General features: G+C 37.4%; 2 protein-coding genes and 1 pseudogene across 6 annotated transcripts in view; 2 read left to right on the forward strand and 1 right to left on the reverse strand.

Moving 5' to 3' along the window:
* SCOC (short coiled-coil protein) overlaps window positions 1-17,393 on the reverse strand; it is a 45,299-nt gene that overhangs the window by 6,062 nt on the left and 21,844 nt on the right. Inside the window, exon 1 of one of the 4 annotated variants that reach the window (XM_012443223.2) lies at window positions 16,331-16,395. The exons of 1 other annotated variant lie outside the window; for it this stretch is intronic. In XM_012443223.2, the coding sequence (XP_012298646.1) occupies window positions 16,331-16,379 (49 nt within the window). In that variant the 5' untranslated portion in view covers window positions 16,380-16,395. Of the gene's footprint in view, window positions 1-5,022; window positions 5,263-16,330; window positions 16,396-17,393 lie in introns of those variants that run through there. 2 more of the 4 variants (XM_021670324.2, XM_064383861.1) reach the window with 2 other exon arrangements.
* The window catches only part of LOC105710741 (uncharacterized), a 90,628-nt gene continuing 78,641 nt past the window's right edge, over window positions 5,407-17,393 (forward strand). The window contains exons 1-3 of one of the 2 annotated variants that reach the window (XM_012443221.2): window positions 5,407-5,530; window positions 7,192-7,198; window positions 12,612-12,652. In XM_012443221.2, coding sequence (XP_012298644.2) covers window positions 5,467-5,530; window positions 7,192-7,198; window positions 12,612-12,652 — 112 coding nt within the window. In that variant the 5' untranslated portion in view covers window positions 5,407-5,466. The remainder of the gene's footprint in view (window positions 5,531-7,191; window positions 7,199-12,611; window positions 12,653-17,393) is intronic. The other variant, XR_010345372.1, reaches the window with a different exon arrangement.
* On the forward strand, window positions 15,115-15,763 carry LOC105710708 (large ribosomal subunit protein eL14-like; annotated as a pseudogene).

The following is a 17,393-nucleotide window of genomic DNA, read 5'->3' on the forward strand; positions in this document are numbered from 1 at the left end:
GCAAACTGACAAAAGAACAGAAAACCAAACACCGCATGTTCTCACTCATAGGTGGGTGTTGAACAATAAGAACATGTGGACTCAGGGAGAGGAGCATCACACACTGGGGGCAGTTGGAGGGGCAGGGGAGGGACAGCGGTGGGTGGGGAAGGATAACATGGGAAGAAATACTGGATATAGTACACACCTAAAGTAAAATAAAAATAAATAAATAAAGAGATTATACAGATATTGAACAAATACCTAAAAAAAATTTAAAAATAATAAAGTACTAATGTCAAAAAGAAAAAAAAAAAGAAAAATACTTGACATCTAAAACATTAATATGGAATAAATGAAAAAAATGTCCACTCATCACCTCTCAATCAGGGTTAACTCAAAAGACTAATCAGGATGTATATAAAGTAAATAAATACTAACATTTTATTATACCAATAAAGACTTCTAAATATTAGAAAACAAAATTTCTACGAAACATGTTTTGCTCCATTGCTAACAATCATTTCATTCACTGGGTTCAAAATATATTAAATAATGCTACCAGATTATTACTGAAAACAAATTTGTTAACCAATCTAATCTACCACATTGAAGCAACCTAGACTTGTCAGTGTTATTCTTTCAACAAGTATTTACTGAATATCCACTATACCCAAGGCACAGTTATGCCTCCATATCTTAAACAGTAGAAAGCAGACCTATTAAATAAGGATATCTACATACTAGAACTAGACTCACAATCAAGGGATATCAGTGCATTACATTCTCTCACAGCTTCTGTTAATACAAATCTTGTATTAGCAGATACTAGCATGAAATTGGAAATAAAATGCCCAGTGTACATCTACATAAATCTTGTTATACTTCAGATAATAACATGAACTTCAAATTAAAATGCCCAGTGTACATATACATAAACGTCAAGTAAGATATCACTCATTAACCTAGAAAAAATACTGAATATCTCTTGCATAATATTATTAAAGAATTAACTACAAATGGCATAGAATTAACTTAATAATGCTGAATAAACCCACTCCAAGTCTTCTAAGCATCATTCCCTTTATCTAAACCACATTTAAAGTTGCTCTCCCCGACCTCTTTCTCTTTCTCTCTTTTTTTTTTTTTTTTTTTTTGAGACAGAGTCTTGCCCTGTTGCCAGGCTGGAGTGCGGTGGTACGATCTCAGCTCACTGCAACCTCCACTTCCTGGGTTCAAGTGAGTCTCCTGTCTCAGCCTCCCGAGTAGTTGAGACTACAGGTGCGCGCCACCATGCTCAGCTAATTTTTGTATTTTTAGTAGAGACAGGGTTTCACCATTTTGGCCAGGATGGTCTTGATCTCTTGACCTCATGATCTGCCTGCCTCGGCCTCCCAAAGTGCTGGGATTACAGGTGTAAGCCATGGTACCTGGATGCCCTGACCTCTTTTCACATGATTTAATTCTCAGGTTCTCTGCATTTCAGAGGAAGCATATATTAGTACATCTATGTAAAGCCAAACAGATTACTAAAATTTTTCCAACGATTCTTTTTAAAGTTATTTGGCCTTCTGTAGTATTTGAAGATCACATGCCAAAAACTATTCCTCTCCATTGAATAAACATGTCTCTTTAAATATAATTGAAGAGGAACAATGTTAGTAAAAACTTGATCTGACATTTCCTTGATAGAGGAGCACACTTGTAACGAGGTGCTACGGTCACTCTCTTTTCATACCATTTCAACCACTGATCTGGCTAAAAGAAGTCTGAGAGAGATGAGAGAGGCAACAGCCAAAAGCAGAAGTAAGTGATTGTGGGGGTGCTCAGCAAGAGTAAGCTGCAATTTGGCAACTGTCTTTGCTAAAAAATAAAAGTGCTTCAAATTTCTCATATCCAGTGATTTTAAGGCTACAGCTAGAATGAATTTTCATGATAGCTAAGAAAAATTATAAGATGTACAAGCCAAAACAACAGATAATCAGAAAATCAATACAGCTGATTTTGAAGTTAGATATAATAAAGGAATTGGGTAGTCTTCTTTTGCTTATGTTTTAGACTAATATTTAAATTAAATCAAAAAATCTGCAAAGGCACAAGTATTCCAAACTCAATATAAGAGGTTAAAAAAAAAAGAAGCCAGTTTCTGAAATTCTGACCACATATAATCCAAACAACAGAAAACCTACTCATAGCTTACCAACAGTGTGACTTCATCTGAAAAAGTGAAAGAAAATAAAAAGCAGAAAAATAGGGTGGAGATGGATTAAAGGAAAAATTACTCTTACGCTCAAGATTAGGGTGGAGGCAGGAGCATAAAAGTAATGCCACAAGAACAGTGCTATAGGATATACAACAAGAGTGAGTACAATTCACGGCAGTCTATGTAAGATTGCACCACAAGGGCTGTACCATGCAAAACTCACCCACTCTATCTGGCAGCCCTGGGCACAAGGGCATTACTCTTCAGTACAGTGGACCACAGCATTACCTGCTGCCTCTCCACAACAAAGGAACAAGAAGCAATTGTGATGTGATCAAACAGACCCACCTCAAAATGCTACTATTGTATTAATATATATCAAAATCTTTCAGTAGATTTAGGGCAATAAACTGATTTGTTTAACATATGGGACCAAAAGATTTGCTGAGTTCTTTATGTCAAAGTATTTTAGCCATGGATTTTATTTTCTTTTAAAATAGTATTGATCCTCAAACTGCACAATGTCTACATTAACACAGTACTACATCATGATAGGTACTTAATACTGAGTTCTTCAACTTTTTCAACCATAAAATCCTTTTTACCTATAGTTGCTATAACATCAATCTAACTCCATGTCAAATATGCTCTTAAGAGTTCACTTTCAACTCCTTCTGCTCCCACATATAAACGCAAATCTGATGAAAAACGAGAAAATTCAGACCAAGTCAGCTCAAGTGTGGGAACACTGAAATGAATTTGGGGTGCTGAGGCTGCTCTGCCTATCCTAAACCACCTTAGCCCAGAAACGGTGGTTTGCTGAGATTCTTCAGCTCTGATTTATGTCTAGGTCAGACCTTTTAAAGGTTTCTCAAAAACCACAGTAAATTTGGGTATCTAGCCTTGGTTAATAGAAGGGAATCTAGAATTATTTTTTGATAAGTCCAGGAGACAGACTGCATTGAGAGAATACAAACCAGGAAATGTGGCAAGCATTAGGACAAGATCCATTTCATTAATTTTGCCATGCACACACCTGTGACCAAAGCAATCATCTTATGAAACATGCCCCATCTTCTTTTATAGTACCTTTAATGGTATACAATATCCACAATATCATTCTCCTCAAGAGGCAGCTTGGCACAATGATTAACAACATGGACTCAGTACCTGGATTTAAATCCTAGCTCTGCAATTCATAAGCTCTGGAACCTCAGGCAAGGTTAACACCTCGGCCTTAGTTTCATCATTTGTAAAATGTGGATAATAACCGTACATATCCTATGGGTTTGTTGTGAGAATGAGTTGATAGACACAATGTGTTTGCAACAGTACCTAGTACATAGTAGGTATGCAATAAATGTCTACTATTATCTTCTCTACCTTTTAGCTCTAATTTGGGTCAAAAAAAGAATTTTAAGAAAACCATCTGGTCCAGCTGCTTCATTTTACAAATAAATCAGGGCCAAAGATGACAATGGCTTACTGAAGACCACAGAAGTAGTTAGCAACAGGGCCAAGACTACAACAAATGCCCAAGTGTTTTTTACACCATTCCACCACAGCTATTGTCACATCAGAGACTTGAGATTTTGAGACTTTTTCCTAATACCCGTCCACCTTCAGCCATTCAAATTTTCTGCATCTAAAATTGATTTCACCATCTGTCATACCAGAGAACTAGTAAGACTGCTAAAATAATGTCTTCGTGCTTTAATGTGCTAAAAGCTTTGCATATATTATTTCATCAAATAAACAGAAGGAAATTGCAATTTGCAGATATGGACACTAAATTTCAGAAAGGCTACGTATCATTCAGAAAGGCTATCATTTCAGAGGTTTCACAGCCAACGTCTCTACCACGAATTTGAACCCAGGTCTAACTTCACAATCCATGCTTTTTCCATTCTGCAATGGAAGAAACTTTAATATGGCCCTAACCTTAAGTTTGCCAAACATTTTGCAATCACTGATGTCAAACTCCTTTGGACTCTTTACTAAGCAACTGAAGATAAATTCCATTCCCTTCAGTTTGTCTGTTCAGATCTGTTCAGGTTCTGCTTTGACTTGTTCTGGTTAAATTCAGTTTCAAATTCCACAAGATCAAGGAATTGTTTGGCCAAATGAGGATTTAAACGGAATCGATATTCTCAGGGAACGGCTAGCTACACTGACTTTAATCGGTTAGGGATACAGGTACCAGAATACATGGACATAGCTTTGGGTCCTCGGGTATAGACAGCGTGCTGGGAACACCTGGAATGGCATCCGTCCTTATTGCTGCGCAATAGTCTGAGGTTGATACATTGTATAACAGAAGCCCTGCCTTTAAGCCCAAACCTTTCCAAAACTTGTTCAGTGGGACTCTGGGCAGAAGTTGATGAAGAAACAAACCCAGGTGCCGCTTTCGCAGCCTGGAAAGATGTTCCAATCCTTATTTTACGGCTCACGAGGCTCCCTCCCCACCTCGATGTCTTCTCCCATCTCTCAGGCTCTAGGAGAGCAGCCACTGCTACGTCCAGGAGTGCCAGGTCCCATCCCACCCAAACGCCCCTCCCGGAGTCCCATTCCAGAGCCGGAGACTGCAAAGCGGCTCCCAACCCGGGAGCTGCGGGGAGAAAGCAGCAGAATGTCTGCGTCAGGGACCGCGGGAGGCCCCTCTCCTAAAGAACGCCTGTGCCTGACCACGAAAACAGGAGAAAAAGAGGTTGCGCAAGGGTTCTGCAGGGAGCCAGGCCTCCGCCGTCCACCAAATGCCCAGGCCCGAGACCGCTCCTCCCGAGCCCCCGGTGTGCAGGGCCGCGTCCAACCCGCCCCGCCCTCCAGGCCCTCGGCGGTACCGAAGCTGCAGCTCTAGTCGCCTGGGGCCAGGCCCTTCGCAGCCCAGGACAGTCCTCACCTTCCGCTGGAAGCGCCAGGAGAGAGAGGGATGTAGCCGACACCTCGGGCGGGGACACTTGGACCAACTGACACCGGCAGCTCCGCCCACTCTGGCCACAGAACGTGCGCCGAGAGAAGAGTCCCGCCCCATCCCGGCCCCTCACCCGCCAATCCTGACTCGAAAATATACGCCTGCGCATTAGCCGCCCACCGCCCCCAAGTCGTCCAATCGCAAAGCTCCGGGATCCACCTTCGCCATAACAAAAGGACACTAACATCCAATCAGGATTGAGGTCGCTGTGGGCGGGCCCTGGAAGAGCGACAGCCAATGATAGTACAGAAGCGAAGCGAAGCCGCCCTAGTGAAACGGCTCCTCAGGTCTCACAGGAAACCTGAGAATTGGAATGAGAATCCCAGAATGCAAAAATCAGGAAAGAGGTTGGTATGAGCGACCGAGAAGTCATTCAAGTTCAAGAAAAGATTGATTGCGAACTGAGCAGAGAAAGTCAGTGCGACACCGTGGTTCCTCAATTCTAAGAGCAGACTTTTTAATATTTTTCTTATTTCCGAAATCGGAAAGCTCAAAAAGTAGCGCTAGTGGAATGTTTCTTTCCTCACTCCCCTCCTCCCAAACTATTATTAAATCTGTAGTGCGTGGCCATTTAATATTTTAGAATTGAGAAAATACCCTAGTGGTACTTAGGCATAGCACTTCTGCCCACCTTACCTGTTGGAGCCAGCAGCAACCCACAGAAAGGAACTGAAGCCTGAGCGTAGATACATGTCTTGCTCAAGGTCACACATATGGTATGAAGTGCCAAACTCTGAGTGTAGAGTGATCTTTGTGACACCGCTCATCGTAATCTAGCACTTGACACAAAGCGGCATCCTACTTTAATATTCGTTGAGTACAAAGTAGGCATCACAGCAATACATTATTATTTTGGCTTTGGCACAGTCTCCTGAGCTGTAGAGACAAGCCTTATGTCTCCCTGTTTCTTGACTTTTTAATTCTGGCACAGTTTGCTGACACATCCCTTAATCATTTTAAGAGCGCTATAAAAAGATCTTCCATTCAGTGTTTTGAGAACTACATTTGGCTGGGACTACAATATTCAATTTGAGGAAATTTACTAGAATGCAATGTAGGAGCTAAATAAATGAAAAAAAATTCAACATAAATCTAATAGGAGTGCCAAAAAAAGAGACTAGAGAGAATGGATGCAGGCAGTATTCAAAGAGTAATAATTAAGAATTTTCCAAGATTGTGGAATATTTGAATTTTCAGGTTCAAAAAGTACTTTTTCTTGAGCAGAATTAATACAAAGAAATCTATGCAATGGTGACATTGCAGGATACCAAAGATCAAGAAAAACTATTAAAAGCAACTTTTTGTTTTTGCTACAACAGTATTTTTAAATAGTTTTAATTGTAGTGAAATATACATAAAATAAAATTTACCATCTTAACCATTTTTAACATCAGTAGTATCAGATATATTCTGCATTGTTGTTCAACCAGTCTCCAGAACCAATCTCTCTTTTCATCTTGCCAAACTAAAACTCTATCCCTATTAAACAACTCTCCATTTCCTACTCCCCTCATCTCCTGGCAGTAATCATCTTACTTTCTGTTTATCAGTTTGACTACTCTAGGTGCTTCACATAAGTGGAATGATAAAGAATTTGCCCTTTTGTGACTGGCTTATTTCATTTAGCATAATGTCCTCAGGGTTCATCCATGTTATAGCATCTTGCAGAACTTCCTTTTTAAGGCTGAATAGTATTATGTATATTGTTTATTATGTGTATTATACCACATTTTGTTTATTATTCATCTATCAGTGGACACTTAGGTTGCTTCCACATTTTGGCTATTACTGTTGGGAGTGTAAATTAGTACAATAGCTGTTCATTGGATATAGAAAACACAAAGTATGGTGGTTTTAGTTAAATTGACTATTTATATAAAAATATGAAATTGGATTCTGATACCACAACAGAAACAAAACTAAATTCCAAATGAAATAATGACCCAAAATGTGAAAAAAAAAAAACTCTAAATTTTTAGAAGAAAAGCACATGTCTTTATGATATCACCATAAGGAAGAAATAGCACGATTCATTAAGGAAAGACGTAAAATATTGATTATTTTAAAATGCAAAAGTTTTATAAACAGGAGAGACGCCATCTCTAATCAAGTTAAAAACAAGCCACAGGTTGGCAGAATATAGTAAAACTCTGAAAATATAAAGAATTCAGACAAATCAGTAAGAAAAAGACAACTCAAGATAAATATATGCAAATAACATAAGTAGTCCACTTACAGAAGAAGAAAACTGAATGGCCAGAAAGGCTTTTTAAAAAATGTTTACCTTCACTAATAATTAGGGAAAGTAACATTAAAATAATGAGATAAAGGGGCATATTCATCAAGAAGATGCAAAATCCTTACCACAGAGCTACAAAATAGCAATGAATCAAAAATTAATTGAACTCAAACAGTTCATTATTCCCTGCTCTGCAATTTGTAAAACAAGTATACAGAAAAATATAAGTGTACAGAACTCATGTCCCAAAGTTTTCAGTGTATTAGAATCACCTGGAATCTTTTAATTATTCCAGTGAACAGACCACACCTCAGAATAAATCACAATCTCACGGAGTGAGATATAGGCATTAGTATTTTTGAAAGCTACAAAGGTGATTTTGAAAAAAGGCTAGCAATTTTCTTAACTATTGATATAGAAGTCCTGAACAGTGCTATCAACCAATTTGCCCTAATAGACATTTGTAGAACATTCCACCCAATAACTGAAGAACACACTTTCTTTTCCAATGCACTTGGAACATTTATCAAAATAGACTACACTGTGTATCCTAAAACAAATCTCAGCAAATTTTAAATAATTGAAATCATAAAAATTATTGTCTCTACCCACAAAAGAATTAAACTAGAAATCATTAACAGAATGGTATTTGTAAATCCCCAAATAGTTGGAAATCAAACTATGTACTTCTAAACAAACTGTGGGTCACAGGGAAAGTCACACACAAAAAGAAAGTAATTTTTAAAATATTTTTTAATTATTGAACTTCATAAAAAGTGAGGTTTTCTGCTCTCTGAAAGACCTCGTGATGAAAATGAAAGATAATTCACAGGCTTGAAAAAACAATAGTCACAGTACATTAATAAATGACTTGAATTCAGCATATCTAAGAGCTATGTCAATCAACAATAGAAAAACATTCCAAAAATACTGAACTACTAGCCAGCAATTATAAAATAATACATTTCTGAGATAAACATGAAGAATAAACCGTTGTTAATGGATGAATCTAAAATATTTATGTTGAGTGAAAATATCCAGACTTTATCGTTTTCTTAATGTAAAGTTCTAGTGCTTTACTTATCAATTGTGACAGAAATCAGATCAGTGATTGCCTAGGGTAGAAGCTGAGAGGAGGGCTGACTCAAAGGAGCATGATGAGACTGTTTGGGGTAATGAAAATGTCCTGTAATATCTTACTGATGTGGGTGATGGTTACACAGTGTACGTGAATGTCAAAAGTCATCTTCTATAACTTAAAATTTGTGCATTGATAGTAATTTTTCCTCAATAAAACTGATTTTTTAAAATGAGAAGACTAGTATATTAGGGTTCTCTAGAGAGACAGAACTTATATATCTATATAGGAATGTATTAGGTAGTATTAACTCACATGATCACAAGGGCCCACAATAGGCTGTCTGCAAGCTGAGGAGAAAGGAAGCCAATCCAAGTCCCAAAGCTGAAGAACCTGGAGTCCAATGTTCAAAGGCAGGAAGCATCCAACATGGGAGAAAGATGTAGGCTGGGAGGCTAAGCCAATCTAGACATTTCATGTTTTTCTACCTGCTTTATATCCTGGCCATGCTGGCAGCTGATTAGATAGATGGTGTCCACCCAGATTAAGGGTGGGTCTGCCTTTGTCAGTCCACTGACTCAAATGTTAATCTCCTTTGGCAACACCCTCACAGACACACCTAGGATGAATACTTTACACTCTTCAATCCAATCAAGTTGACACTCAGCATTAACCATCACAACTAGCCATGATTTTTTTAGAGTCTACAATATCCTAGGTATGCTACACGTGTTGTTTTACTTAGTCCTCAAACCATATAGTCAGCTACATATTTCTAATTCCATTTTACAGATTAGGAAATAAAGGATCAAAGACTGTCTTATCCAGTATCAGAAAGCTAGTGATACAGTCTGGATTCAAACCTATCTTTTATTTGTAAAATGAGTATCGTAATACCTGCTTTACTGAACTGTTATTAGGACTGCTAGAATTAAATAAAAATAAAGAATTGCGAAGACTCCAAATTGAAATTACTTTAGAACCACCACCCAAAGAAGGTAGATTGGAACTTGAGGCCTCAACCTAACCAACTCATGTTCCTACTAAATTAAAAATATCAACATTCTCCATAGGATTTACACAAGACCCAGGGGCTTATAACGTAATAGTCAAATTACCCAGGATCTAATTCACAATTATTCTGCTTATGAAGAACCATGCAAATCTCAATTCCCTTGAGAGTAACAACGAATACCAACAATGAGATGACACAAATGTTGAAATTATCTGAAAATGATTTTAAGCAGCTATTACAAAAATACCTGTGTAAGCAATCATGAAAAATCCCAAGACAGAAATTATAATTGAAAATATGAATAATGTAAATAGGAGATATAAATAAAAACCAAATGGAAATTTTTAGAACTGAAAAATAATAAATTTATTTAATTACATTTTACAATTTTAATGAAATTTAAAACTCTCTACAAAGAATCAGTGGCAGGATGGAGATGAAAGATGAGTTAGTGAATTTGATAATTTCAGTAGAAATTATCCAATCTGAACAACAGAGAGAAAAATTATTGAAACAAAAAATGAACAAAAGCTCAGAAACCTAAGGGCCGCCAAAAAAAGATCTAACATTTGAGTCATCAGAGTCCCAGAAGGAAAGGAAAAATAGTATTGTACTGAAAAATGTTTGAAGAAATAAAGGTTTTCTAAGTATGGCAAAAGACATTTTCATAGAGGAAGAATTTCATTAAGAAAATGTCTTAAAAGGCCTTAGGGGGAGGAGTATAGTTAAAAAGATGACTGAGAAACAGTTATCTAGACACTGAGCATCAGTGTTATGAACATCACAAAGAGAGACAGGTATCATTTACTTTCTAATGAAAAATGAATATACCATCACCTGTGAAAGTCTGATAAAAAAAAAAATATGGAGCCTGACTTAAGCCCATAAATTATCAGTTTAACAGTAAGTACAGAGAACTGAGAAATATATAAAATCTACCACCTGCAAAAAATTATCAAAATCCAGCTATAAGGCTGGGCACCGTGGCTCATGCCTATAATCTTAGCACTTTGGGAGGCTAAGGCAGTCAGATCATCTGAGGTCAGGTTACCAGCCTGGCCAACATGGCAAAAACCCATTTCTACTAAAAATACAAAAATTAGCTGGGTGTGGTGGTGGGCACCTGTAATCCCAGCTAGTTGGGAGGCTGAGACAGGAGAATCACTTGAACCCAGAAGGTAGAGGGTGCAGTGAGCCAAGATCATGCCACTGCACTCCGACCTGGTGACAGAGTGAGACTCTGTCTCAAAAGAAAAACAAAATATCCTGCTATGGAAAACACTACAGGACAAAGATTAAAAAAAAAAAAAAAAAAAAAGCCCTTTACCAAATAAATTGCACTCCCCTATAAATATACCCACCTATTATGTACTCACAAAAAATTTTTTTAATAAAAAAATAAAATAAATTGTACTGGAGTGAAAAGGAGTGGGAAAAAAACTTGTAGTTTGAGGACATTTAAAATATGTAAACCAAAAATAAAATTATAAGGCCCCCCAACTATCTGAACGGATCCTTCCTCTCAGCCAAGGGCATTCCAAAGCTAACCTAAAACTCTAATCAGGCCATGATGTGAAGGGGTTCAGACATGCTTCATTATACACTCCTCCCTTTTAAAATTCAGGAAAAGCCAACCAGCATTAACATCAACACAGACCCGAAGTCTGATAAGAAACATTTGCAATCTATTATCTCTGAAACCTACTACCTGGAGGCTTCATTTGCATGATAAAACTTTGGTCTTCATAATCCCTTATCATTTTAACCCATACATTCCTTTCTATTGATTCCAGGTCTTTAGATAATAACTCTTTCAACCAACAGCCAATCAGAAAATTTTTAAATCTATCTATAAACTGGCAGTCCCCACTTGGAATTGTCTGCCTTTCCAGACCAAACCAATGTACATCTAACATGTGTTGATTGATGTATTATGTCTCCCTCAAAAGTATAAAAGCAAGCTGTACTCCAATATGTGGGAACATATTGTCAGGACCTCCTAAGGCTGTGTTATGGGCACATCATTAACCTTGGCAAAATAAACTTTCTAAATTGATTGAGACCTGTCTCAGATAATTTTGAGTTCACAAATACATACTTTTTAAATAGACAGAAAAACCAATGGTTTATTTTGGATGAGTGTTTGGATGACAAAAATATTTTTTAAATGCAAGAAAATGATTTCCATAAAGTAGGATATAGTTATTTTAGAGTGTTTACCTTTTTCAAATTTCAGAACCAAATTATGTTTGCTAGATAATTTAAACTTTTAAATAAGTCTTTAGAAACTATCTGAAAAAGATAACATATAAAAAGGTAACTACAAGATTAAAGAGTAATATATCCTTCACAAGATGTTCAAATTTGATAAAATAGCATTGCCGATCATTAAGATGTATCTTAAAATGATTAGGGGGGAAAACCCAATTTGAAATGACCAAAAAGTGCCTAAAAATACAGTACATCTAAGTGAGCATAAAAAAGAGAGTTGAAGTTTTGACAAACTCATCATAAAATAAACATTCATTAAACTACATATTTATTTTATACAGATTCTATATTTGTATTATATTTTTCAGTAAAAATGGTTTTAAAAATTACTTGGCCATAAAAAATTTTCCTCTTCTGAATAAGGAAAGGCTATAAGTAGAAATAGAAACCACTAAGATTGTATAGAAATATTTAATTATAAGGTGACCATTCATGTGACCTGGACTATGTGAATATTGATAATATAGTTCATCTTTAAAAAGGCACAAAATTAAAATGGTTTTCATAGAGAATGGGGGAAGTCCTAATTGAAAACTCTACAAGACAATGTATTATGTAGGGGAAGAAATGATAAATTATGAAATAGAGAACTTCCAAGATCTTTTTGATCTTCTAGTCTGACTCACTCTCATTGTGCACATACAAGCTGCTATTTTGTCATAAATAATTAGAGGGTTCTAAACATACTGTGGATATTTTAAGGTGAAATATGCTAAATGGAAGCATTTTTGATAACTTTCAAGTATAACCAGGTGTGTTCTCTGATGCTTTAAGCTCATTAATTTGCAAAACATGTTTCATCTCTTTCCTAAATAACTCACATTTTCTTTTTTACTCATTTTTTTCACTTGAAAGGTTACTGAATTCATTGAAGAATGAATACTCTTTCAAATTTGGTGAGTAAAGAATATATCCTATTTGTTAAAACTTTATTTCAAAAGTAGACCTAATTGTATACTAATTGTATACCCAACAGTGTACCATATAGCTATTTGGTAAATTAAGGTGTTCATGTATACTTTTCTCAAGATGACAATTTCTAATAATAACCAATAGTAAATAAATTTGATCAGTCATGTTTATTTATTTGTTCAATAGATATAGGAATAAGAAATTACCAATGTATTTTTAGAGTTTCTCAAGTGAGAATTCCAGAGGATTTCAAGGTCTCTATGGAATCAAGCTTTGAACTTTATCATAAAATGGAAACAATTAGGAATGATTCTTTGTAGTTTGGGTGCTGTGAAACGAAAATAAAAACACGGGACTCCAATTCACTCTGCCAGAAGGAGAAAAATAAGCTGAAAGCTGAGTCACACAAGAAGCTGCCTTTCCTTCTGTTCCTAAGCAGATAATTACAGATAAAAGGTTAAATATCTCCATAGGTAGCTACAGATAAAAGGTTAAATATCTCCATAGGTAGCTACTCTGTGTTCACCCTATCTTATGTAAAGTGCCGATTTGCTGAGCACAAGATGAATAAATAATTCACCATTCCCCTACCTGCACCTTTTCTTCTGCAACATGTAGATTACTATACCCTCGCTCTTTCCTCTCCAGCCCACTTTTCCCCTTTAAATATTGAAACTCTCAAAATCATCCTTGGAGAAAGGAGCAGACTACAGACTGTTTCTCTGATTCTGTGTTCTTTCATTCCAGGTATGTCCTTAACCTTAGCAAAATAGACTTCTAAATTGATTGAGACCTGTCTCAGATACTTTTTGGTTTACAGTCCTTATTTTTCTCTAGACAGTATTTTCTAATTAGCATTTCCCCCAAAATTGGTATTTATACATCTGGTTGTACAAGATGAACTTTTAAAAATAGTTACATATTTATTTCATTATAGTAAATATGAATAATACAACTAATTCTCAATTCACAGATGTTAACATTTTGCTTAGAATAAAACTAGGTTCAAAACTGACTTTAATTAAATGGTTAAAGTGGCAAAAATTATGATGTTGGTCTGCAAATGACTGGTTCAGAAAACTCTAATCTACCAACAATGTGACAAGCATTGATTTGAAGAAAAAGAAACCTAGGTTCTTGTTCTGGCTCAGCCTAGGTTCAATTTATTTCATTCTTTACTCATTTAAAAGTTCAGTTTTGTGTCTATCATGAGCTAGGTATCGTGCAGCATTCAAATATTTGAAATTAACCATAAGACTGGAGGGAGTTAGTCACTTTCCTGTCCACCCCGGTTTCCTCAAGTGAGGGTTTGGAAGAGAGTTCATTTAGCTTCTTAACATGGTGTAAAATAACATTAAGAACTTTATAAAACAACACTACCAGTGAGTTAGAGTGACTGGTTCCCCATATTTAAGAGTCAATCTTCACTGGCAAAATTGTGTCTAACCATCCAGCTCTTGGCACTCTGCTTGCCACAGGTTCTCAAAGCATATTTCCTGAGTGAGTTGCCATTGAAAGCCACCTCATTCCACTGTTTGTGATTTTGTGATCCTGTGATTCTCTGTACACAAATCTACATTTTCAATCATGTCAGCTGGGTACATGCTCACTAAAATTTTATAAAAATAATCTGGCTTTAGGCTGAGTGCAGTGGCTTACGCCTAAAATCCCAACACTTTGGGAGGCAGGGGCGGGTAGATCACAAAGTCAGGAGATCAAGACCATCCTGGCCAACATGGTGAAACCCCATCTCTACCAAAAATACAAAAATTAGCTGGGCATGGCAGTATGTGCCTGTAGCTACTCAGGAGGCTGAGGCAGGAGAATTGCTTGAACCCAGGAGGCAGAGGCTGCAGTTAGCCAAGATCATGCCACTGTACTCCAGCCTGGGCGACAGAGCAAGACTTTGTCTCAAAAATATATATATATATGGCTTTAAAACCATGATTAATCATATAGATCTGGAACAATAAAGGGGATTCTATTTTTAACAAGCATAAAGTAACTCTGAAGAATATAGAAGTCAGGGTTACAGTGATAACTAATTATATATTTATTTATTTGTTTTTGAGACAAGGTCTTGCTCTGTCGCCCAGGCTGGAGTACAGGGTCTTGCTCTGTTGCCCAGGCTGAAGTGCAGTGACATGATCTCGACTCACCACAACCTCTGCCTTACAGGTTCAAGTGATTCTCCTGCCTCAGCCTCCTGAGGAGCTGGAATTACAGGTGCCCACCACAACACCTGGCTAATTTTTGTATTTTTAGTAAAGATGGGGTCTCACCATGTTAGTCAGGCTGGTCTCAAACTCCTGACCTCAAGTGATCCACCCACCTGGGCCTCCCAAAGTGCTGGAATTACAGGCGTGAGCCACCATGCCCTGTCAATAACTAATATTTTGTTAAAAAATGCACCCAGCCTTCTTCCTTCTCACCGAATGCCATCAACATGGTGTTCAGGTGCTTCATGGAGGTTGGCCGTGTGGCCTACATCTTCTTTGGACCTTGTGCCAGAAAATTGGTCACAATTGTAGATGTTATCGATCAGAACAGGGCTTTGGTTGAACAGAACAGGTCCCGTGCACTCAAATGAGGAGACAAGCCATGCCTTTCAAGTGCATGCTGATTTCATCCTCAAGTTTCCACACAGTGCCCACCAGAAGTATGTCCAACAAGCCTGGCAGAAGGCAAACATCAGTACAAAATGAGCAGCCACACGATAGGCCAAGAATATTGAAGCCAGAGAAAGGAAAGCCAAGATGACAGATTTTGATCATTTTAAAGTTATGAAGGCAAAGAAAATGAAGAACAAAATAATCAAGCATGAAGTTAAGAAGCCTCAAAAGGCAGGCCTCCTGTAAGCTTCTCCCAAAAAAAGCTCCTGCCACGAAGGGTGCTGCTGCTGCTGTTAAAGTTCTAGCAAAAAACAAACAAACAAACAAAAAACGACTGCTGCGGGCAAGAAGGCCCCGGCTCAGAAGGTTCCTGTCCAGAAAGTCACAGGCCAGAAGGCAGCACCTCCTCCAAGAGCTCAGAAGGGTCAAAAAGCTCCAGGCCAGAAAGCACCTGCACCAAAAGCATTTGGCAAGAAAGTGTAAGAGGCGATTAGAAAAGTAATAAAGGTTCTATTTGGGGAAAAAAAAAAGAAAAGAAAAGAAAGAAGGAGGGAGTGAAGAAGGGAGGGAGGAGGGAGGAAGGAAGGAAGGGAGGGAAGGAGGAAGGGAGGGAGGAAGGGAGGGAGGGAAGGAAAAGAATGTACCCAAGTTGCAACAAGGCTCTAAAATGCTAGGCTGCTCATGGATTTTTTAAATTGCAATATGCAAACATGATCCTTATAGTTTTCTGTTTCCCTCATAACCATTTATGATAAAAATAATCAACCTGTTAGAGTTCCTCTGTCAGCTTTTGTCAGGATCAGGGGTGTTACCCTACAGTTGAACCTTGAATAATGTGGGGTTAGGAGATGCCAATACCCTGTGCAATAGGAGTATAACTTCTGACTCCCACAAAGCATAATTGCTAATAGCCCATGTTGACTGGAAGCATTACCAATAACATAAGCAGTCAATTAACACATATTTTGTATATGTTTTGTATTCTCACAATAAAGTAATCTAGAGAAAAGAAAATGTTATTAAGAAAGTAATAAGAGAAACTATATTTACTTTTCATTACATGGAAGTGGATCATCATAAAAGTCTTCATCTTGTTCATCTTCACACTGAACAGGCTGAGGAGAAGGAGAAAGAGGAGAGGTTGGTCTCCCTGTCTTAGGAGCAACAGAGGCAAAAGAGATGGAGGATGGAAGGGGAGGAAAGAGAGTCAGGACACTCAGTGAAACTATGAAAATGCATTGTAATTCTGTCTGATTTTTTGCTTTTTTTCATTTCTCTAAAAATGTTCTATATGGTAAAATCTTTCTTCAACTGCTTTAGTTTCAGTGCCTGTATCAAGATGTCAAAAGCAGTCTTGAATAATTGGAACACTTCTGCCAGATTGTCTAATGTCAATTTGTTTTCTGGCACTGCCTTTTCTATGTCTTCTTTCTCATTATGTGGCACTGGTTTGAAAGCACCAATCTCCACCAAGTCTTACTCTGCTAATTCTTCTGGTGTGGTATCTATTAGCTCTTACATTTCTCCAAGATCCAGATCTTGAAACCCTTCACTTTTCACCTTTTTTTTTTTTTTTTTTTTGCCATATCCATAATATCGTTCATGATTTCTTTGATTGGCTTTGTGATAAATCCTGTGAAGTCATCCTCAATATCTGTATCATTTTCTCCAGCAGGAATTTATTATTTCAATCTTGGTAACCTACTTTTTTGTAACAACGATGACATCTTCAGTGGTGTAATCCTTCCAGACCATCATGATGCTCTCTCTATCAGAGTTCTCTTTCATGGCATTGACAATCCTTTCCATAGAGTACCTTGTGTAATAAGCCTTAAAGGTTCTTATGAGCCAAGGATCTAGAGGCTGAGTTAAAGACATTGTGTTTGGGGGCAAGTAGGACACATTGACAGCTTCAGTGTTGAATCCATGAGGTTTTGGGTGGCCAGAGGCACTGTCTAATATCAGAAAAAAATGTAAAAGGTAATTCCTGACTTCAGGGACAAAGCATTGATGGAACCAATCCAGAAAAAGCATTCTCATTGTCTTGGCCTTCTTGTTGTACAACTATAAGACTGACAGCTTGTTTTTCTTTTCCCTTCAACTCCAGGATGAG

Source organism: Aotus nancymaae, unplaced genomic scaffold, assembly GCF_030222135.1.
Source record: "Aotus nancymaae isolate 86718 unplaced genomic scaffold, 86718_ANA_hifiasm-v0.15.2.pri h1tg000033l, whole genome shotgun sequence".
NCBI classification, from domain to species: Eukaryota; Metazoa; Chordata; class Mammalia; order Primates; family Aotidae; genus Aotus; species Aotus nancymaae.